This window comes from Myxine glutinosa, chromosome 7 (assembly GCF_964187855.1).
Source record: "Myxine glutinosa chromosome 7, kmMyxGlut1.1, whole genome shotgun sequence".
NCBI lineage: Eukaryota > Metazoa > Chordata > Myxini > Myxiniformes > Myxinidae > Myxine > Myxine glutinosa.
This window is the reverse complement of record NC_136267.1, coordinates 16439231-16463121: the sequence shown is the minus strand read 5'-3', so window position 1 is coordinate 16463121 and position 23891 is coordinate 16439231. Positions and strand designations below refer to the sequence as shown.

At 44.1% G+C, this 23891-nt stretch overlaps 2 protein-coding genes across 7 annotated transcripts in view; one reads left to right on the top strand and one right to left on the bottom strand.

Annotated features, from left to right (window-relative positions):
* The window catches only part of LOC137431002 (proprotein convertase subtilisin/kexin type 7), a 27665-nt gene extending 8604 nt beyond the window's left edge, over positions 1-19061 (top strand). The window contains exons 3-18 of one of the 2 annotated variants that reach the window (XM_068121852.2): positions 108-257; positions 7902-8092; positions 8301-8435; positions 8633-8792; positions 10196-10286; positions 11654-11708; positions 11893-12031; positions 12363-12463; positions 12574-12729; positions 15213-15305; positions 15408-15510; positions 16307-16454; positions 16598-16686; positions 17769-17856; positions 18047-18158; positions 18254-19061. In XM_068121852.2, the coding sequence (XP_067977953.2) occupies positions 108-257; positions 7902-8092; positions 8301-8435; positions 8633-8792; positions 10196-10286; positions 11654-11708; positions 11893-12031; positions 12363-12463; positions 12574-12729; positions 15213-15305; positions 15408-15510; positions 16307-16454; positions 16598-16686; positions 17769-17856; positions 18047-18158; positions 18254-18511 (2069 nt within the window). In that variant the 3' untranslated portion in view covers positions 18512-19061. Of the gene's footprint in view, positions 1-107; positions 279-7901; positions 8093-8300; positions 8436-8632; positions 8793-10195; positions 10287-11653; positions 11709-11892; positions 12032-12362; positions 12464-12573; positions 12730-15212; positions 15306-15407; positions 15511-16306; positions 16455-16597; positions 16687-17768; positions 17857-18046; positions 18159-18253 lie in introns of both variants that reach the window. The other variant, XM_068121851.2, reaches the window with a different exon arrangement.
* Positions 19011-23891, bottom strand: part of LOC137431004 (ubiquitin carboxyl-terminal hydrolase 2) — a 24289-nt gene continuing 19408 nt past the window's right edge. For all 5 annotated transcript variants that reach the window (XM_078781312.1, XM_068121855.2, XM_068121856.2 and 2 more), the window contains exons 11-13: positions 22571-22678; positions 22264-22381; positions 19011-22160 (exon numbers count right to left, since the gene is read on the bottom strand). In XM_078781312.1, the coding sequence (XP_078637438.1) occupies positions 22073-22160; positions 22264-22381; positions 22571-22678 (314 nt within the window). In that variant the 3' untranslated portion in view covers positions 19011-22072. The remainder of the gene's footprint in view (positions 22161-22263; positions 22382-22570; positions 22679-23891) is intronic.

The following is a 23891-nucleotide window of genomic DNA, read 5'->3' as shown; positions in this document are numbered from 1 at the left end:
AATTTAAATGATCAGACACTGTGTAATTATGAATCGTTGATTATTATACACTGCTATGGCCGGACGAGGTTTACCATTTTGTGTACACGTTTGTGCCTCGCGTTTAGAGCTGCCGCCGGACTGGCCGGCCTCCGAAGAGGTCCTGTGCGCCCGATATTCCAGCTTGGCACAACGCCTCGCCTCATCCGAAAGTCTGACAAACTTGGGCCAGATCGGTGATTTGCCAGGCTACTACCTCTTTACATGTGGCAACAAAGGCAAGCATCAGCAGCGACATGGTACCTCATTTTGACCATCGATTTGAATTTTTGTTTTGGAGCTTCACTCAAGATTATAGTGAAGCTCTTCCAGAGTCGACCACCATTTAGAGCTTCGATCTGCAGTCCGTGTTACGTTGTTGTTACGAGTGAATGTTATGATGCACTTCAGGGCAGCAGTTTGCGATGCTCGACAGCCAAGCCCTTACTAATGCAACTTTGGATGGGTTGAACGGATACCTGTTTTCTTGACCTCCCAAATGGTTTTGTGTTGAGGCTAATTGGATGACGGAAGCAAATGAGTAACGTCACCTTGATTATAAGCATTGAAATACAGAAACTAAATGGCAGAATAAACCAGAAAGCATCTGAAAATGCAAAGGCCGTACGTGTCTGTTTGTATTCAGACGTCGTCTTCTGCTTCCGTATACTCAACACGATGAGAACGAGTACAGATACATTCAAAGTACACCAGCCACATGCCAAATAATTAAATATCCTCCAGCGCGGCATTGCCGGGGTGCCTTGGGCGCCCGGAAATGCTGCCGTGCACCTCATAGAAACTGTATTTGGTGAGAGAGGTGTACAATGTCAATAATTGATTGGTTAATGGCATAATTAAAATCAATAAATGATAATCATAAAATATTTTCTTCATCAATTGGCTAATAGCATACCTAAACCACTAGTGCTTCACCCGAACCTGTAACTTTTTGAAAGTTAATTAAATAAGTCATTAATCAAAAAAATAAATAAATAAATTGGTTAATCGAGAAATAATTAATCGATTAATCAATAAATCAAAAATATCCTTTATAGCCACATCACTTGGTCACTATCGTGTCCAAATATCGGCTTCCTAGCTCAAATGGTGCCTGAGATATTGCCCAGATGAGAAAGAAAATATAAATGACGAATAATGAAAATAAATAAATACTGTAATAATCATAAATAAATAAATAAATTAATCAATTGGCTAATATAATACATAAACCACCACCATTTCATCCGAATCTGTAACTGAATTTAAAAAAAAATAATTAAGTCATTAACCGAATAATTAAATAATTAATCGATTAATTGATTAATCAATAAATGAAACATTGCCTTTGCAGCCAGATAACTTGGTCATTGTCATGTCCAAATATCAGCTTCCTAACTCAAAAGGTGCCCGAGATAATGTCCAGAAGAGAAAGGAAATATATAAGTACTTAATTAATCGTTAATAATGAAGTAACTAATCAATAAATTGATTCATCAAAAAACAAAAAATACCGTTTTTCACAAAAATACCAATAAATACCGTAAGTACTTACTCACTATTGTGACCAAATTTCAGCTTCCTAGCTCAAATGATGGCTGAGATATCGCCCAGACAAACAAACAAATAAACAAGAAAACAAACAACCGGAGTGAAAACGGAGTACTCCCTTTCAGCGTGCGTCACTGCCGAGCCCCCTTCGGTGCCCGGCAATGACGTCATGCAGCGCCTGGAGATGGCATAGGAAAGGAGCGGTGTACAACAGTTTAAACTAGAACGGCACTCAGTAGAGAGCATACCTCCGCCTGGTTGGCCATATCACTCAATGGTGAGGAATCACTTTTAAATTATGCTGGTTGGATCCGGATCCTGATCTTCACCAAAATTGAATTGATTCTTCCTTGTCTCACACACAACCTGTCCAAGTTTCATCCAAATCCATCCATAACTTTTTGAGATATCCTGCTATGTATCGTTTTTGGCCGTATCTCCCAATGGTGAAGAATCACTTCAAAAATTAAATAATTATCATATCGGAATCCATATTCAGATCTTCACCAAAATCGAATCGAATCGTCCTTGGCAGACACCCAACTGGTCCACCAAGTTTTGTCTATATCCGTCCACAACTTTTTGAGATATCCTGCTATGTATCGTTTTTGGCCCTATCTCCCATGGTGAAGAATTCTAGTAGCCGGATCCGAATCAGCATCTTCACCAAAATCGAATCATTTCGTCCTTGTCACATACGCTACATCTCTGCCAAATTTCGTCCGAATCCGTCTACAAACGGACAGACAGACAGACAGTGGTGAAAACATAATCTCCATCCACCTTTGGTGGTGCAGGTAAAAACAAGAAAGAGACAGCAGAGATGGCAGACCCTCACCAGGACGTGCTTTTAGTGTTTTTAAGGCTTTTGTATTAAAACAAATATGGTGGCCAAACCACGTGACTGATGACGCCATCATTATTATTATTTTTCTCCACCAATTTTTCCCTAGATAAGGCTCAATGAATTTCATCTTGATCGGATGAAGTTTTGTACTTGTCCAACTATGACGTCATAATGGAGGAACCTATGACATCATTAACACATGTTATTCCCCATGGAGAGTTCTTTGCATTGAGCCATGTCTCACTTTTTTCTATGCAGCGCTTTCGGAGATATAGGGATATTGCAGAACTGAGCGAAGATCTACTGTAATCTATATACCCCACAATCGTTTGAGGTGTGCTCATTTACCAAGCAGCTAGCTAGTGCTTGCCAAGCCAGCCGTTCCTTAACGGTTTTGAATGGAGTGCTTGCTCGAATGCTTAAACCACTTGGCGATCTCTCCACAAGAAACTCGGTAAATGAACACACACCCAATGTTTTTGAGACCCGACCATAGATCGACTGCAATCTATATACCCCAAAGATGAATGACCCTTTATGCAGCTCCCGTAGTGAGCGGGTGTTTATGCCGTAATGACATCATATACGTAATGACGTAACGGACACAAAACTGCTGCTACTTTAATATGTAGAAGATTATATTGTCGTGTGGTTGGCTCAGTTAACACCGAGCGTCACCGCGGATGGAATATCGAGCTTAATGAGGCATTTCCAATTCAATGGCGGTTGATACGCGAGACGGAATGAACTATGCCGACTTACCTTCACGGCCTCAGGTGTCTTCAACCTGAAATCAATTAATAAATCGACCAAAACGAGATTTATGTACAAAAAGAAAGTGCGTTTATTTTACGGAACCGAGAACGATGGACACGACGGAAGAAACTAAATCCTAAATTGGGACGTCCCCACAACTCACTTCAAATACACAACATGGGAATTAATTAATAAAATTAACATTTCGTTGTGTTTGTGTGTGATGCGTCTTAGCTGTCTGTAGATGTAGCGTCCGTCAGGAATCATCCAGGCTCCGGTTTTCGGGACCCACGCTTACAGTAAGGGCACGGCTCCAGGTGGCGCGAAATGGCCCGGGCGTTGGCGCGAACACCCCACTCTGCACGGTCTGTCCCGCGCTACACAGCACAGCACACAGGCACCAGGAGGGGATGGATGATCGTCAGGGCTGGTCTCTCCACCATCCTTCGAACGTCCACACAGCAGAACAGGTCCAACACGAAGGGACAGTCAAGGGAAGGCAAGAGGCAAAGGGAAGAACTCTGGGCAGGAAAGAACCAGGAACGAGAAGGCCAAGGGAAGAAGAGAGAGCCAAAATGCTGGCGAGCAAGCGGTTTCACTCGTGGTCTTCTGACATCACTCGCGCTTCTCCTCCAACCAGTGCCTCGCTTCTCACCTTCCCGAATCTTCTCACCACGTTGGTGTATTCTCATTGGCCAAGCGCTTGGCGCCCTGCTTCTTGTTCGCCCTCCCTCCCTCCCGCCCACCCCCCCCCCCCCCCCTGTCAATCAAGAGCCCCTGGGCATGGCTCCCAGCCTGCCTGGCACGATGTTCGTCGCCATGGTGGCGTACTGCACGGCCGCTGCCTGTTGGTTTTTCCGGTCAGTCATTGTAAGGGGGGGGGATTTAATTAGTGTGTGCACTAAGGGCCTATCTAAGTGTCTATAAGAGTGCGTTGCCATAAGGGACAACGGGATAGCGACAGGGGGGATGACATACAAGGGGATTTTACCCATAATCCCTGAACTAATTAGCATGCCCCGCCCCCTCGTAACAGGGACAAATATCCAACTTATCCGACATCCGGGCTACAGGTCCCCGACTTACTGTACATCGAGATGGTTCTTCTATCACGATCATCGGAGCACCTACCTATGCAGATCTACCTGGATCTAGATATTCCCCCCTACCCCAAATTCATAACAATATATTTTAACTTCCAGTACGTTTGCAGTCATTACGAAGGGATTAGTGTTACGATTAGATTTACTACAATATTAACTTTATATTTCGAAAATGATATTGCCATTTAAAAAAAACCAAGGCTTATTACTTCTGCGATGATTAATATTCGTGCCGAACACCGCTCATCACTGATTCATGAACCATACACCGCTTCAAACCATTAACTTTGTATTCATGACATTGGGATTAAAGTGTTGAGGTTATATTTACTATATTATTATTATCATTACGAAAATGATACTACTGAAACGATACACTACTGTATTAAGAAACCTGGGCTGAAGCGGTCTGAAGATTAGGCATAACGCCTAAGGCCTATACGTACCGTTTTGTTGGAAGAGACGTAACGCTGATGCTTTCAATATTTGATGGTCATTTTAAAAATCTGTTTGTTTGTGTTTCACACTGAATGAAAAACGTAGAGGTGGAGCATGCCGATTGTGATATATGACTGGTTCGACGATATGTTCGGCATGAACAGCATATAAATCAAAATGGCGGTGTGTGGAGAGTCAGCCTTCGCATGCCGTAATGACGTCAGATGTAATCGCATCACCCTGTCATGTGACCAAATCCTAAGCTCTGATTGGCATACATTTGAGGAGACATACATACATACATACATACATACAGACGGACAAACACTGTTCTAGACGGCTTTTCCCGATGGGCTACGCTGTAAAAATTCTGCAGGTGGAGTTGCACCTATGGTGAAAATTTCCTGTCAATCGGACCAATGGTTGCAGAGAAAGTCATATTTATTCTGTGCGGACAAACTGACAAAAAAACTGACTCGAATGCAATACTCTCGCCTTTGGCGAGGGCAAAAACTCTGGCGAGGGCAAAAATGGATAAAGTTAAAATTTATTGCCTTGACCTTTGACCTTTTGATTTAAAAAGCGCCAATTAACTCCTTGCTTTTGATTGGTGAACCAATTATGTGACCAATATACAAATTCCAAAAATTCCATGTCAATCAGACAAAAATTAACAATTTGTGCAGTCTTGACCTTTTGATTTAAAAAAACAATCGACTCCTAGCTTTTGATTATTGAACCAATTCAGTGACGCAATATGCAAATTCATGATGTCAGGATGTTAGGATGAAAATGTCAGGATGAAAATTGATGATTTTACACAACCTTGACTTTTGACTTTTTGATCCAAAAAAAAAACAAACAACAATCTGCTTTTACCTTTTGATTGGTTAAACAATTCAGTGTCCCAATATGCAAATTCTTAAAATTTCAGGTCAATTGGATGAAAATTGTTGCTTTTATGTGACTGACCTTTGACCTTTGGACGAAATTATTAATTTGTGTCTTTCATACTCTCATAATAAAGCTTTGTTGAAAATTTGATGACAAAACTCAAATGGTAAAAACGTTACGGCCCAGACAGACAGACACACAAAAGTGATTGCAAAACCCCTTCTCCTGCACTAACTAGAGTTTATAGAACACCTTACCCCATGCAGTCTTGTGGAAAAGGACAAGGGAAGAGTCTTTTAAACACTTCCTTTACCTCTACGAGCACGATCTACCTTCGTTTTGTTCATGAACCTTGCATAACAGGCATCATGGTAACCACACAGCGTTACGTGCCGCCATATTTGTCAGAATGCAGAATCTCAGTTATTCTGTCCTCAGGGCATGAGACAGAATTAATGGTGATTCTCAAAGGTTTTCTCAGAGTTGCTCTCATGGCATGCATTTTTTTTTTCCCTAGTACAGTACTGCGAAATGGAAGGTTTTTGAAAGTGCCAAAAAGTATATAATTCAATTGAAATAAAATAGGAGAAAGAACCACCTTTTGAGGCCATTTTTCCCCCAGGGCAAGGGTTGGCCTTTTTCGGGCACCATGGTCCCCCTTTTTGAAGCAATGTTTTATGCCCGGATGCCCTTCCTGCCGTCAACTTTGTTAGTCGCCTCTTGCGACACACAGGGAATCACCAGTGAACTAGTACTCAATTTGCCGACCTCGGAAGGGTGACGGGCAGAGTCAACCCCCCTGGCGTTAATTCAGCGATCGACTGGGATTCGAACCCAGGATCCTAGGATCCCAAGCCGGCACCCTAACCGCTAAGCCAACACCAGGCTCTGAAATAAAATAGGAGGTTGTAGAAAAACACTTCAGAAGTTTCCCGCCGTTGAAGCAGCGTCTCTTACACCACCTTATTTTATACGTTACATTAGTTTGTCGTGCCTGTTGTATGTGTCCATTATGACATCCCTAAAAACAGTACTGTTCCTGTTTGGAATGATTTTAAATTTGGGCTGGCATCCATACATTTTGGGCTGGCTGGTTAAGTCCCTGGTGTTGGGCTAGCGGCTAGGGTGCCGGCTTAGGATCCTAGGATCCTGGGTTCGAATCCCGGTCAATCGCTGAATTAACGCCAGGGGGGTTGACTCAGCCTGTCATACCTTCCGAGGTCGGCTAATTGAATACCAGTTCACTGGTAATTCCCTGCTTGTCGTTAAAGGCGGCAAAAAGGGTTGGCGTCAGGAAGGGCATCCGGCCGTAAAACATTGCTTCAAAAAGGGGACCAAAAAAACAACAACAACCACAGTCCCGAAAAAGGCCAACCCCCGCTTGCGGGGAAAAATGGCCTCTAAAGGTGGTTTTTTTTTTTTTTATCCATACAGGTGGACAGAGTGAAATACATTATCTCACTTGTCTTGGCACAAAAATTATCTTACTACTCCTCTTCCCTCGATTGCTCCATTGCAAATGCCCAACGACCAGACTGCTCGACGTCTCATATTGGAATGATTCCGACACTTTGTCTCGATTGCACTGCCGCGACTCGCCCGTTCCTCACCTTCCTCGCCACTCCTCATCTGTTGCCACCAGTGTCTCCTTAAATAGTCCATCCCCATACACCACCCTCGTTTCCTGTTCAATAACAAATCCACCAGTTATTGGGTTGCGTAAAACGATGGCCGATTTGAACCAACGGTTGGTGAGCCGAGGCTGGGTGCGAGGATTGGCGAGCATCATAGAATGAGCGGACGTGCAAACGCAAGTTCAAATGGCGATTTGGCCAGGTGGATGGCATAAAGCCCAGAATAAATAAATATAATAGATGGCAAAAAGGACCACTTTCTGTCTGTGCAACATCCTGCATGGCCCAATAATGCAATATCCACATTCGTAATGGAATTAACCATAACGAAGGTAATATGGGCCGTCGTTTAATTAATTATTACACGTGAAAAAAAAACTCACCATTCTCAGGTGGGTCTTGATATTTCTGAATCGCACAAATTTGGTTTCACATCAATTGTTTGTTCCCACCGGGAGATATATGAAGTTCTCACACAAACTCAAACTGTCGTTTCTTGTGACCGGCTCAGATTTTCATAGTAACCGGTTTATTTGATACCGGAGAGGTAAATGAAGTGCCAAGAATAAGAGGTCGTCATAGTACCACGTTGGTGGGAAACTGTTAGAGAATATTAATAAATGCCATGTTCATTTATTACATTCTGCATTTGTTCACTAGTGCAATGTAGGAGGGAAGACGTTTCTCAGGCATTGGCCCACAATCCTGGGGTCACGTGGTTTGAAGAGCAAGGCATGCTGGGACGTAGCAAGAGGAGTGTTCGTATGGAAGAGCATGGAGATGACTTTCTAGAAGTCACGCCAAAGTGGTTGACCTTCAATGATCCCAAGTATTCAAAACAGTGGCACTTGGTGAGAATGAGGGAGAGGGAGGGAGATTGTTTTGTGTCATTAAACAACAGGCCCATGGCCCTTTCTCTTGTTACAAATTCCATGTTTTTCTTCTTTTTCTTGTTTGCTATGCTTCTTCTTTTCTTTTTGGTTTCTCTGGTATTGATGGACCTTTAGTAGTTTGTTACCTAAATGGACTTCTCATCCCTAACGTATCCGTTCCGTTAAGCACAACCTGCGTACTCCCGGCATGGACCTCAACCTGCAAGCTGTCTGGGCACAGGGAGTGACAGGACGAGGAGCTGTACTGGCCGTGATCGATGATGGAATCCAACACTCCCTGGCAGAAATGCAGGATAACTATGTATGTCTCTTTTTTTCTTTTTTTTCCCTCCACATATGTTTTTGTACTTTGTTATTCACCATCTGCTTCCATGTCCCATGTCTACAGTACCTTCCTCGTGCGCCTTTCTTTCTTTTTCATCACCTTATCTGAACGCCTCCTTCTCTTCCCTCCCTGGCTTCTTGTTTTGTCTTGCGCTCTACTTTCATCCCATTGAGTTCCCTGAGGGCAGTTGGGATGTGCTTGATGAAGACCCCGATCCCAGTCCTGACCACGGGAAAGACAACGGACATGGCACGCGTTGCGCCTGCGAGCTGGTCGCCCTCGCCAATAACTCGATATGTGGTGTTGGAATTGCCTTTGACGGCCGTGTCTCCGGTACTTACTGCCTTTGACGGCCGTGTCTCCGGTACTTACTGCCTTTGACGGCCGTGTCTCCGGTACTTACTGCCTTTGACGGCCGTGTCTCCGGTACTTACTGCCTTTGCTCTGCCGTCGTCATAAATTATAAACGCGGCACGGCATAAAATAATAATGTCCATGTGCCTGCAACATTGTTCTCTTCCCCATTCCTCCTTTCCTCCAGTGAAACTAAATGGATCAAGTGATGCATTGAATTAATGCGGTATTGATAGAACGCAGGCATGATGGGCCAAATGGCCTCCTCGTGTGTCCAAGTTTTTTTGTGTGTACAGTGTCGAGGCTCGTCAAAGAGCTAGGACACACAACGGATCAGGACGCCACGTATCAAAAGGAACAGCGGAAAGAGGAAGGCGGAATGCCAACAGTAAGGCCGAGGGAGAAAATAAACGGTTGTGCGGGTATGATTTTAGGAAGGGTAAGGGACAATGCAGGGGGTGGATAACATGGATACACAAGGGGGAAATAAAGTTTAATGGGTTTAAAAAAATAAGTAAATAAAGATTATGGATTTGGATGGGGGAAGATTTGGAGGGGAAGGATGAGATTGAAGAGAGTGTGGAAGTTGGTTCCACAAGCGGGAGAAGAGAGGGTCGAATGAGTGCAGGTGAGGCGATTCTGGATTTTGGGGGTTCTACTGGAAAGGGTTTACTGGTGGACCACAACCTGCCCTGAAGTTACCTGGGACGTTGGGGAGGGGACAAACCACGGAGAGGGCAGAGGTTGCAAGATTAGAAAGGAGACAGAAGAAGGCAGGGAGAGATCTGTCGACGATGGCGAAGTGATAGGCCTTTAGAGTCGGCTTCATTGCGGGAGATTCCAATGATCTTGAAAGCTTTGGTTTCCATGGCGTTAAGCTAAGATGTGAGAGCAGTACCCCATCAAGCTGTGGATGAAAGCCTCGCAGGTAGATAAGAGTCCAGGTGTGCCAAGGAAGGACTTTATATGTTGGAGGATGCACAGTCGGCGACTGGCTTTGGAGGCCAGCTAGGAAATGGTTTGCTCAAGAGAGATCATGGCTGAGTGAAACACCCAGCAGTTTTAGTGATTGAAGTTATTTGATAGGGTTGTTAAGAAAGTAGGTGTGAGGCTTTACTGCTATATGGTCCTTTCAGAGAGGGAGGGAGGGAGAGAGCGAAAGAGAGAGTTTGTGTGTGGGAATTCTCAGGATTAAACCGTTCATTGAACGTCTCCATAAATATTGGACTATAAAGCTGGTAATGTGGTCAAATTCTGTATTTTTCTCTCATTATCCTGCAATGTATCATCATGTCTCTCCAGGTTGCTTATCACATCAGCAGTTTCTATTTTCTTGTCGTACAAGCAAACTAATCCAAATCGCTGTCTCTGCACGTGTGCAGGAGTCCGTTTGTTAGGGGGCCGACTAACAGACCACATGGAAGCAACCGCATTTGGAAAGCACAACCAGATGAATCAAGTGTACAGCTGCAGGTTTGTCTATCACTCTTTAGTCCTGGACGTGGACATGTACAAGTTTAATTATTTGTGAATGTACAGTGCGGCCCATATGTCCTGTTATGTGCTAGCACATAAAACTTGGCTTTGTTGTGTTGCAGGTAGGTGATTTCACATTTTATGTCCCTTATCAGTTGTCTCCATTAGCTTGGTCTATGTTCTGAATAAAAAAGGTAACAAGCAGGTAATAGCAGGGCACTCGGTGGAGCGCATATCTCCGCCAGGCTGATTACTCTGTGTGTTGTATCCCACTGATAGGCCGGATCTGGATTCGCACCTGAACCAAAATCGAATTGGCTTGTTCTTGTCACCTGCCAAACTGATCCACTAAGTTTAGTCATAACTAGTCCACAACCTTTTGAGATATCATGCCATATATATATATATATTTGGCCCATCTCTTGATGGTGAAGATCTGCAACTACTTAAAAAAATTCTCGTATCCAGATTCGGATTCGTATCTTCACCCAAATCGAATCAATGTTTCCTTGGTAAACACCCAATCTGTCCGTACCGTTTTTAGATATCCTGATGACAAACAGGCGGGGGTGAAAATATGACCTCCGTCCACCTTTGGTGGTTAAAGTAGCTACTCCCTGAGTGAAAGTCCCTCGCCTTACTACCATCCTAACTCTCCTCTTCTTTGCTCTCACGATATGGCCCCTGGTCCGATGAACTGTCCCTTCTGTCAAAAAACATTCTGCACTTATTACCTCCACTACCGAAGGTGGATGTAGGTTATGTTTTCACCCCTGTCTGTTTGTTTGTGAACAAGATAGCTCAAAAAGTTATGGAAGGACTTCGACGAAACTTGGTGGACTGGTTGTGTGTGTGACGAGGACGAATCAATTTGATTTTGGTGAAGATCTGAATATGGATTCGGATACGATAGTTATTGAATTTTTAAAGTGCTTCTTCACCATTGAGAGATCGGGTGAAAAGTGATATATAACATGATATTTAAAAAAGTTATGGACGAGTAATTACGAAACTTGGTGGACGAGTTGGTTATGTGACGAGAACAAGTCGAGTAGATTTTGCTTCAGGTCCAAATCTAGATCCGACTTATCAGTGGGATACAAACTGTTCAGCCTGGCGGAGATATGCACTCTACCGAACACCATTCGAGTTTTGTCTGTATCCTCCGTTATGTTAAACATTTCTATCAGATCCCCTCGCAATCACCTCCTTCGTGTAAACAGTCCTGTCTCTTTCAAATTGTAGTTGTAGTTATTACATTTTGCCACAAAATATTTTTTTTATGAAAGTTATGAATTCTTGGGCACAATTTGTAGGGATTACTGCAGAGAGAAGCTAGATGGTAAACCAATGCTTGCTTGCAGCTGGGGCCCGGATGATGATGGCAAGACAATCGATGGACCACGCACGTTAGGACAGGTTTGAGACGAATCTAAAATTTTGCCCACCTAGTCTGCTTCGCCCTTATGGTGCAAATCCACTCCCACCCCTTCCCATTCCCAAGAATTGCCTCTTTTCTCTCGTCCATAACACTTACCTGGCCGACCTTTTCACATTGTGGAGATTCTATTCTTCTAACCAACTACCGATTGTTTGTGTGTAGGCTGCTTTGCGGCGGGGTGTGCTCGTTGGAAGGGGAGGTTGGGGTTCCATTTACATTGTCGCCAGCGGCAATGGTGCTCGCAACGGGGACGATTGCAATTTCGACGGCTACGCCAACTCCATCTACACGGCAACCATCGGTAACACCGACCAGTGATGCAATACCATATTGGTGCATTGCATATATATATATATATATGTATATATATATATAATTGTTTTACTGGGGTGAGCATGGTTTCTTTTCGATGTGCAGTCGGGATGGTTTGGGTAGCAATGTAGTGCTACCTCCAACTTGCATTACAAACCTGAAATCTCCAGGTACATAGATTGGTTTAATGGAGACAATGATGGCTACAAACTAGAGGGTAGCTTTTAATGGCTGCCAAGATGACTGTGACTTGATTTTAAGTTAACGCTGCAATAACCGGTGTTCTGTCGGACGAATATATCTGTGCTGGGTGGTCACAGGTGCAGTGGACGAGCATGGAGATGTTCCGGATTACGCAGAACCTTGCTCTTCTCTCCTTGCTGCGGGTTTTAGCAGTGGTGGACTCGGGAATCGTGGGATTGTGGGTATCGCATGTGATTGTCCACCTTGTAGTTCCGCTCCAAACGTTTGACACAAGTTGGGTAATAAGTGTGCCGTCCTGCAATGCTTGTCCCTTGGCCTTTACTCTAGGCGACATGCGAAGTGGGCTCTGGCTGCACTGAAGGCCACTCGGGCACCTCCGCAGCTGCACCCCATGCGACGGGTCTTCTGGGCCTGGCACTTGGAGTGAGACCATGCCTTGGATGGCGAGACGCGCAAAATCTTCTTGTTTACACTGCACGACCGGTACTTGTTGTATTTATGCCCCATTCATTTTTTTTGGCTAAATTGCACCATTAGTTCCCAAGTGTATACTTTATATTTGTTAAATTTTATCATCCCAACCTAGATATTCCTGGGTTTCATTTTATTATCCCCACACTTTGAAAGAAAACGGGGGGGATTTCGTAATCGGCTCCGTCTGTCTGTCTGTCCGTCATGCTATCTCCTAAATGGTTGGGTAGAAATTCACCAAACCTGGTAGTTGTGATCACCACCTGGCACAAAGGTGCAAGAGCAGTATCCCTTTTGGCCCCACCCATTATGGTGCGGTCAAAACGTCGAATATCAAAAAATGCAATTATGGGCACATTTTAAAACATTTTTGAATGAAACTTTGTCCATGCAATCAACATTGAGGGCCGCATGAAATATGTAACGACTTTTTGGATTTGACCTCCGGTTCATGCCCCATGGAGTGGGGACTTGGGAACACGGGGATCAAAACAGAAAACAAAATAACTAAAAATTTGACATTAGGTCATTCCTGATATAACTTTTTGCCATCTTTCAACTTTGCTTTAGGTGGGAAGCGTGGGGATTTTAGATCACGTGCCATCGACTTCGCTATGGTTCCAGTTGTGATTGTAACTCTTATTCTACCTCTTTTTATACATGGGGTGTTCAAAATTTTCTCTAAACTAGAGGCCTACGGTCGTCCAAGACACACCCAGGTTTTTATTTCTCGATGTACAAGTTCTGTGTATATGCCAACATATGTATATATACGAGTATATACACTACTCACAATAAGTTAGGGATATTGTGGGAGTGAGTTTATGTTTTTTATAGGGGTTAGGGTATTGAAATCAAGAATGCTGTGTTTTTTCACACTCATTAATAACCATAGAATTAGGACCAACAACTTTTTTCAACATAATTAATACACAAAATCAACCACACCGAAGAACCTGCCAATATCCCTAACTTATTGTGAGTAGTGTATGTCGTGGCCAAAAATATTGGCACCCTTGCACTTTTTTCAAATAACTCACAATTTTCTCTAAAAATAAGTTGAAATTGACAAAGTATTTGGTCTCCACAATTCTCTATTTCACTGTTAATATTACAGAACCTTTGTTTTTGATTCAGAACTTAACATATCCTTTTAAATCAGAAAATAAAAAGAAATGGCATTGACAAAATTATTGACACGCTAGACTTAATATTTGGTAGCACCGATAGGGCAAAATAACTGCAGTCAAGCACTTCCTATAGCCATGAAAGAGCTTCCTACACCTCTCTACTGGCAGTTTGGCCCACTCTTCTTGTGCAAACTGCTCCAGTTGTCCCAGATTTGAAGGATGCCTTCTCCCAACTGCTGTTTTCAGGTCTCCCCACAGGTGTTCAATGGGATTTAGATCTGAACTCATTGCTGGCCACTTCAGAACTGTCCAGTGTTTTGTCAACAGGACAGTCCAGCTTCAGAACAGTCCAGCGTGCTGGCCAGCAAATGTCAACAGGACATTCTCCCAGAAGGAGTTTGGCTTGTTCAGGTGTGTTTTGGCAAACTCAAGTCGGGCTTTCTCAGCAGTGGGGTCCTCCTGGGTCTCCTACCATATAACCCCCTTCCATTGAGTTGGCGACAGATGGTGCAAATTGAAACTGTCGTACCTTGTGTCTGAAGGTCAGCTTGAATCTGTTTGGAAATTGATCGAGGTGCTTTCTCCATCATTTTAACAATCCTTTGCTGCAATCTTCGATCAAGTTCTCTCTTACGGCCACGTCCAGGGAGGTTGGCTACAGTGCCATGGGCCTTCAACTTCCTGATAACATTACATATGGTGGACACAGGAACATGAAGGTCTCTGGAGATGGACTTGTAGCCTTGAGATTGTCTATGCTTTGCTACAATCTTGTGTCTGACCACCTCAGACAATTCTCTGTTTTTCTTTCTTTTCTCCATGCTCATTGCAGTACACAGAGTGACACAAAACAGCAGAATGAGTCCTTTTCTCTATTCAAACTGGTTGAATGAATTATTTTTATATTGCAGGCACCTGCAACTCACCACAGGTGAGTTCAATTCCAAAGTAAAGGAGAATCACCTGCTTGAAATCTATTTCTAACAACTTCTAAAAGGTGCCAATAATATTGTCCTGGGCCATTTTACGATTTATTTGTGGAATAAGCTAAGATTTAATGATTTTTTCCAGCTTTTTTTTGTTTTGTTTTGTTCCACTGCAAACCAAAGAAATACAAATGTGAATACCAAAATATTTTTTAATTTCAACAATTTTCTGGAAGAAATGGTGCATTGTTTGAAAAAGGTGCAAGGGTGCCAATATTTTTGGCCACGACTGTACATATTTCTTTGGTCATTAACTTTATCATATAAATATACTGGTACATTTTGCTGTGTCTTAGACATTTGCATCTAATTTGTAGAACTGTTTGTGAGCATGTGACTCTCGCAGCTCCTTCCAGTCATCCTGTACCCCTCCCTGCAGGTTGTTGGTGATGTAAACGCAGCTGGATTTACCCATAATCCTTTTCATGGCTTTGGCTTGCTGGACGCTTGGAGGCTTGTAACCACTGCACTTGTGAGCCCAATCAATTTCAAACAAATTCCTTTTTCTGTGTTCCCTCACCCAATTGTCTTCTTATGTTCTTATGGTTTTTTTTTTCCATTGCTTTCCTTCCAGTTATGGCCATTGGTCCCTCCACTGCGCTCCTACTCCAGCCCTCGGATTGTGGATCACAGGCTAATTCCACACCTTCCTGGCACTTTCCGCTCCTCATATAATGGTATGGCATTGGTAACGTGCACAGGTATGCTCATTCGAATTGGCTTTATCGTAAATGGGAAAGCAACATGGGCAGGGGTTTGCTCGAGGCATTGCTAGCAGTTTTACGTAGTGAGACTTGTGAACAAGGAAGTGAACCCGGAAGCGTTTAATGCCACAACTTGCTTGTTTACCTATTTTGATCCCACCTGTCTACAGTGCACCTTTCATTGTGCATTAACATATAGTGCAGTCTCTTGGATTGTATAAACAAAAGGGTCATTTTCATATCAAATGAGTCCCAGCAGGTGAAATACCACTGTTGACTCACTGTTTGGTGCTCGGTGGATTTTGTTTGGTTCTCCTGGTTTGTATCACCAATGGCGGTTATGTATGAGACGGGTTCGCTTTGGGTATCACACGTTAATTTCTGTTGACATGCTGATCTGCTTCTTGACGATGCATCTCAATGTTTTGGTTAAGGTGTTTACGTGGCGTCCGCTGCATCTGATTTAAGCATTTTTTATTAACAAATTAAAAAGTTGGCCTTTCATGAGAAAAATGATGGTTTGAATTTGAATTAGACTTTTTTTTAACTGCAAAATGTTACCCCAATTAAAAGCAGGCAATGGTGTATGGGTAATATAGGTAGCTGCAGAAGCTTTCCTTGTGGGATGAATGGCACCCATATTGTACAAGCCAATTGTTTTGTAACCGTTCTGCTGTGGAAAGGTTCTTCCATCCACCTTCTCATTGACTTGCGAGTAACCACCGGACTCAAAATGATGTGCAAAGTTACCGCAATCTCGTGTTGGCAGTGTCTGCTCCCTCGGATTTGCTGCGTACGCTCGAGCACGTGACCATCTCGGTACGCTTGGTGCACGGCCGGCGGGGAAATCTACGCCTCAGCCTGCGTTGCCCTTCTGGCACAGTGTCTTATCTGGGAGGACCGAGACCTCTTGATGCGTAGGTAGCTCCTTTTCCTTCCTGACCAATGAATGTCACCAATTGCTTTAATTTGCGTCCCCGCCTTCCACTCCCACCCTCCACGATCTGACTATCCACTCCATTGCACATCTCTTTCCCACCTCCGATGCACCACTCGTCAGTGCTGCTGACCTCGATTGGACCTTTGGCACAGTGCGTTGCTGGGGAGAAGAACCATCTGGAATGTTCACACTCGAAGTTCAAGACACAGGTGCACATGAGCAAGAAATTTGCCCCCACGTCCCTCACCCCTAAATTGTATTGGCTTTATAATGAATGAATGAATGAATGAATGAATGATCGTTTTAAGGCCATTTTCCCCGCTAGAGCAGGGGTTAGCCTTGCGGGCCCCATGACAATCATGGTTCCCTGTTTGAGGCAATGTTTTTATGGCCGGATGCCCTTCCTGCCGCCAACCCTTAGTCGCCTCTTACGATGCGCAGGGATACGGTGTACCTATTCTAAATCGGGGTACACACCGTGATCATTCATCCCAGCAAGCTGGTACTCAATTTCCCGACCTCGGAAGGATGACAGGCTGAGTCAACCCCCCTGGCGTTAATTCAGCGATCGACTGGGATTCGAACCCAGGATCCTAGAATCCCAAGCCGGCACCCTAACCGCTAAGCCAACACTAGGCTAATTTAAAATAATTTAATTTATAATGTACTCTTCAAATAATAACAGCAATTTCATAACTGAATATTAGTCTGTGAAGGCCGGTGTCGATCTGCGTCATTGGATGAGATAAATAATAGATTTTATTTCAATATTATTTATTTATTTATAATTTAACGAAGGGCTAATGCTCTCAACGTCAGTCACGCCTGGTTTCCCAACATGGTAAACATGCTCTTATCAATGGTTAAAACTAGTGACGCCGCATTTGTTTTTGAGTTGAACCCTAAATGCACTGGGGATACTTGACACGTGACGACCGCTGGAGATTTCAAACTCTCCTCTCATGACTTATTTTCTCCAGGGTATTGCACACATTTTGATAACGCGTACATCCAAATCAGACTGGCCGTTCAGGTGTCGCATGACTATTGGTAGTAACATGTCCTAAAAACTGCAATGTTTGCATATGTTGATGTCCGACAAACACACGTGAATGAGGGTCACATGCATTAGGACACCGATGGTGTAAATTAATTGGCCTGTAATTTTCAAGTTCATCAGACCATCGAAGGCCGAGATCAATCGGGGAAAGCTCAACATCACCCAGTTGAGTTGGGGTTGTTTCCCGTTGTGCTGCACTTGTTAAACTCCGGTCCCATCTGTACTTTGCAGCAAGTGAACCACAAGGACACTTCCTGTCGTGGTCGTTCGTTTTATACGGCTCCGAGATGAAACCGGAAGACGTTATGGAGAGGAGGCGGTAAGTACTCCCCCTCCCCCTACATGTTAAAAGGGGGGTATTGCGACGTCGTTTTTCCTGGCATTGCATTTCTTTGCCTCACCCACGTGAAACTGCTCACCCGAAGCAAATCTGGCCTCGTATTACGAACGAACATTAACCTGTTAATTGACCATTTTCTTATGATCATGTTTGCCTGCTGTGGTTGCAGTTTGGTAGAGCGTGCGGAGCAGGGCGTTCTCAATGTGTCTGCAGCTCTGCCGTGTCCCCCACAGCGCTTCTTTCCTCCCGACACCCAGCTGCCGACACCGAGCACCATTAAGGTGAGGTTCGGACGCAAAGATCCATGTTGAACCATGGAAATAAGGACACTCGTGGCTTTATCTCACTAATGGTTCGATAACCTTGGCCCCGACAGCTCCTCGTTTTACTCGGCTGCCTCGCCTTTGCATGGGCAGCCTACGCAATCCTGGAAACTGCTCTGTGCCCTGAGGAAAAGCCACAGGACGTCGAAGAAGACCAGAGTCCCAGCTGCTGGACAAGCTCATTCTCCTCTCTCTCGTGCTGGAGAAGTGGCTCCAGAAGGACTTCGTTGACGGCCGAGTTTGGGAATGATGAGGTTACGCCATTGGTCGCTCCGTCCAGAGCAGACGAATCGCCAGAGTGGCACCCTTAGGGCAATCTTTTCTCAGTTAAGTTTTTCCAGGTGTTAATATGAAGGTTAAGATGACATTCTGACACTGCCACCTATCAGTATGCCTTGGAACTCAAAAGCCAATAAATACTAGCTCAGAATTACAGCAGAGAGAGGATGGGAGGAGGGAGAAGGAAGACCAGGGTTAGGAATCAAAATTGGTGAAGAAGAAAACCAGATCAGGCCTGTACATTGATGTAGAAGGTTGTTTGCCCATTAATGCTGTACATGTCTCAAGATAAACAGAGCAGGTGGTATGTGGGTGTATATAAAATTGCTGATCATCATGAGGAGGACATCGAGCTGATAGGCAAACTTGCACTTGTCCTATTCCAGGGCTCAGGATTCTTCTTCAGAGTAGCACACAATCGTTGTACCTGTGCAGAGCGAGACAAGCTGGCTTTAACGGAGCTCGGTTAATGTTTTAGAGCATCGATCCCATGTGCAACTAAATGCTGTATAAATGATGACGAGATGTGGATATTTTCCTTTCAAATTGAAAATAATTTTATTAAAACAAAAAGTATTTGTACATTTTTTTCCCCCATCATTATTCATTGTTGCAGCACAATACGCCATTGTCTACTGTAACAATCCGCTTGATTTAGAAACGGCAAATGTGGCCATTTCACACCTGCGGTACAATGATGTCGCTGCAGTGTCCGAGTTGTCCCTGGTGCATGATCTGCAATGCGATGACTTGACCATAGAGGTTTCATCGCATTGGCCTGGTTGGGATGCCCATCGGAGCACTTGCCTCGTGATGTTGGGATCCAAAGTTCAAATCCCATATACATAATTATGTACATATGTACGTACTAAGCCGACTTCACGATTATCAACTAATTTATGTAGAAGTATCGTCGTGTCTCCTAAAGTGCCTTAATTTGTGTCGGTGTACTCTCCCAATGTGAGTAAACTTCCCAAAGCTGGATTTCTATTGCTGGTGCATCCTCTCGCATGGATCTCATAACGACTTACTTTCCATACAATCTTGTTGTCAAGGCCCATATCTCTGGCTATTGTAAGGGAACAACTTCAACAATGCTGGATATAGCTGTTTGCATAGGCCAACTGGCAGGATTTCAGTCTACTCTCTCGTGAAACCATTGGACCGCCATTGCCACAGCACTTGATATCAATTCCACATGGGAATACCACCACAACAGTCTTCTTTATCTCATGTAGGCCCTGGTATGTGGAATCCTGTGGAGAGGTGGTTGCAGTTGAGCGACCTGCTTCCTCAACATGGAAAGCTAACCTGACTGAAGGTAACTTTAGTTCAATCCATAAGCCTCCCAACAGGTGTGTGTCCATCCTGCGAATGCCAGAAAACACCATCTTGCAAATCTCAAGGCTGATCTCTCCAACCAGTCTCCTTCCTCCAAGTCATGGCGGAACCCTGTCACATCTGTCTCTGGTATATGCTGCCCCTCCATCCTGTCTCTCACCTCAAATGGCATTAAAGCAGACTGTGCCCGAGGATGTCTAAACTCTGTGTTTACCTCCAAGTATCACATACCTACTGCCTGTACCTACTGTCTAATGGACTCTGTGGCATTTTCCCCTGAGAAGATAAAGTACCATCTAGCTTTGACCCTGTTTCGGCGATGGACCCAGATGGCATGAGTGCCCATTTTCTCCAAACCTGCTTTCTGTTCTATTCAGCCTCCTCTTTTGGCAGCCTCCATCTGCACGAAAGTCAGCAAACATCCCTGCCATCTGCAATAACAGACCCTATCAACTATAGGCCTTGCTTCCAATGTCAAACAGTCATTGACTCCATTATTTCAGATGATGTCATCTTTCCTGTTTTCAAACAACTTGATCTCCGACCATCACCTTGGATTCCGTCGCAGTCGCTCAACTCCAGAAGTACTTCCTCTGCTGGTCTCTCTCTGCTGATCTGGTAATTATTACACTCTTGTCTGATAAATGTCACTTCTTGAATGGACTTTTTGAAAAACTGCCATCAGGGAGACGCTTTCATGCTCGGTGGATGAAGAAGAACATTTTCAAAGTCATTTGTACCATGTGCAATTCAAGCGTTAAATTCAAATTCTCAGCCATTTTCCCAAAAAATTTTTACCCTGTTTTCTTATTACTCCCGCCAGGGAGTAATGCATTCGATCGTGTTCGTGTGTTCGTGAACAAGATATCTGGAAAAGTTCTGAACGGATTTGGATGAAAGTTGGTGGGATGATTACCCTTGGGATAAGGAAGAATTGATTAGTTTTTGGTGAAGCTCAGGATATTATTCCGGATCCAGGAATTTTTTTGGGAAAGATTTTTTCTGTTTTACTGCATTAAAGCTTTTATTCTTATTCCTAAATGATGTTTTTCTCCTCCATTTCCGAGATATATCAAAATAAATTATCTGCCAGTTCGGGCCTACTTTTTTTCATTTCTTGTTTTGGGGAGAGTGGATGTTAAACAAAACGTATTATTCCAACTAAACCCACGGCGGGAGTATGCGCTCTACTGAGTGGCGTTCTAGTTCCTTTTGACATTTTATGTTTTTTCATGATGTCTGAACTTGCAGTGTCACAAAGGAATTCCCATGAATATGGGACAATAAAAACTATTATTATTAAATGGAAAACGTCCTTCGATCCTGGAAAATCTCAGTCTCGTCACATCGCTCTGGAAGGATCGTCAATTTAACTCTGCCTATCTATTTCCTTGGTCATCCACTGGAAGAGGTTCAGCCTTTTGAATTTCTAAGCCTCATCACGAGCCATGACCTTTCCTGAGCCGACCACATAGCAAAGGTGGCCTCCAAAGCCAGCCGTAGACAAGAAATCCTCTGGCGATCCAAGTCTCTATTTTTTTTTTTTGGGGAAATCGCAGCTGCACACAGTCCACAAGGCCTTTGCCCATAGCACAATGGAGTGCTGCTCCCTGCTATTGGCTGGCTCCCCGGCATTACATCTTTCTCCTGGATTCTGTGGAATCTAAAGCTCTAAAATAATTGGAATCTCCCGTGATGAGGCCGAAGCACAGGGTTTGTTGCTCTCACATCGCGGGCAGGTCCGTATTCTCTGTTTTCCACCATTCTTTCTCCAATATAGCTCCATCTGCTCTGTCCTCTGACCCTATTCCCTCCAGGGTGTACGCGTTCTTCCAGTAACCCCTCCTGGTTAACCTTTCTAAAATGCAAGATGTCCGCACACCTCAACACCTTTATTCGTCTATGGAACCACCTTGCAGAAGCTGGTCTACCTCGCTCTTCCCGCCAGTAGTTCAAGCAGGCAGTCACCACCACCTCATGTCAATCCTCCATTCTGTCCCATGATCTTCAGTTCTACCTTGCTTTTCCATGAGCCTCGCTCCTGTATTAAAAAGAATTCCTTGACCTACATGTAATTATATGTAAAAACTCCTCTATGAGCCTCGCTGTAGAAAAAGGAAGATACAAATCCAATGAGGTCGAAGGTCGTTTAACACAATGTTTTCTTTTGTTTGTTTGATATCCACAGGTTCCCCGCCTGCATTGTTGTGTGCTTCGGCCTGATTGGCAGAGGAGTCTCGGGCTGTGGAAGCTCACAGATGTGCCATGGAGCTCGTTTGCTCGTACAAAAGGATGTAGGCCTCACGGGAAACCACATCCGTTGCAGAAATTGGGACGACCCTGGGGTTTAGAACACAGAGCACTTATTAAGCAGGATCCTTATCCTTTTTTTTGCAAGATTGTAGCCGCTATCGGTTAATTATTGCATCACGAGCGTTCTTACATGCAGTCGTCGAACATCAGCCAACTTCCCTTGTCCGTATGTCGGCAGGTGGCCACGTAATGGCCGCAGTTAAGGGAACCACTGTGCCTGACCACAGCAAAGAGGGAGTAGAGAGGTCCTGGCAAGAATGGGGGAGGTGAAAGAGAAATGGAGACAATTTCACATCAGAGAGGTAGTTTGAGGAGGTATCTATGTCGAGGTGTTGATTTGTAAAGTCACAGTAACCATGACGACAGTGATTGTGCGATAAGGAAAGGGTGGTGGTGTGTGAGGAAGGATTGTTTTGGTGTAATAGTGAATTCAATACCTGTAGAGTGGGTTGAGAAGGCAGAGAGGTTGAGGTTGGTAAGAGGAAAGGAGATGTTCCTGCAGACACTTGAGGTGCTGTAGCGGTCATTGCGGTATCTCTTCAGGTCTAAGGTGTGGTGAGTCAGGAAATCTCCACACCTTTCAGTATTGTGCGATATTATTTGTATATTAGGTTCCTTATAACATACCGTTCTGTCAATCGACTTGATTACTTAAAAAAACAATTCACTCACCAGCTCCAAAACAAGCTCCACCTTCGTATGCTTGTTGATACTTTGCCTGGTGTTGTTACCTGTTCCTGAGGGTTGAGAAGGTAGCATCTAGGTGGAGCAGCACTTTGCTTTCCAGCATTTCCAGATTGCTTTTGACCCCAATCACCAAAACTTTAAAGGTTTGCAGAGCGTAAACGCAAAACCGCGAACGATTTGAGCGTTTGTTGTTACCTACTATAAATGGATGAGTTGTGTGTGTGCGGCATGCTTTTTGATGTCTATTAATTAATGACGTACTATTCAAATGTACCTTCTAACCCTATGGACTGCTGAGACCCCTTATACCTTGGAAGACCCTTTAACACTTGAGACTCAAAAGACCTCAAGGACCCAAAAGTCCCCAAGGACCCAAAAAGTCCTTGATGGCCAAAAAGTCCCCGCCGACCCCCCACCCCCTCCCCGAGTCTGGCAGGCAGGTATACTACAAGGCCGTGAAGACCAATGAAAATTTGGTACAACGGACCAACGGGTCCCCTAAGTTTGATAAAAATTTGAGTTGTTCGAGCTTTTTTTTTTTTTTTTTTTTTTTTTTTTGTATACAAGATCGAGGCTCGTGAAAGAGCTAACATTAATCACACAAAAAGACAAACCGACACACAAAACACAAAAAACAAGGGGAGCGGTAGACAAGATGGGGAGAGAGGGGGAAGGACACAAAAGAGAGGGGGAAGGACACAAACACAACATTTGAGAGCAGGGACATCGGGAGGACTTGGGGGGAGGTGGGAGAGGATTAAAACATATGAACACTGCAAGGACTCTGGGGTGAATTAACGGGGGTAGAAAAGATCAAGGTTTTCGATGGGGGAAGATAAGAGATGGTGGTGAACAGCTGTTTTAAAGACCTGGAGGGAGGAGTGGGATTGAAGGGAGTGGGGGAGTTTGTTCCAGAGGCGGGAGAAAAGGGGAATGAAAGAGTGAAGGTGAGCAGAGAGCCTAGACTTTGGCAGTTTAACCAGAAGAGGGTTGCAGGCAGATCTTGTGCGACCTGAAGGAATATTGGGGGGACAGAGCACAGAGAGAGCTGGGGGAGCAAGGCCGGAGAGG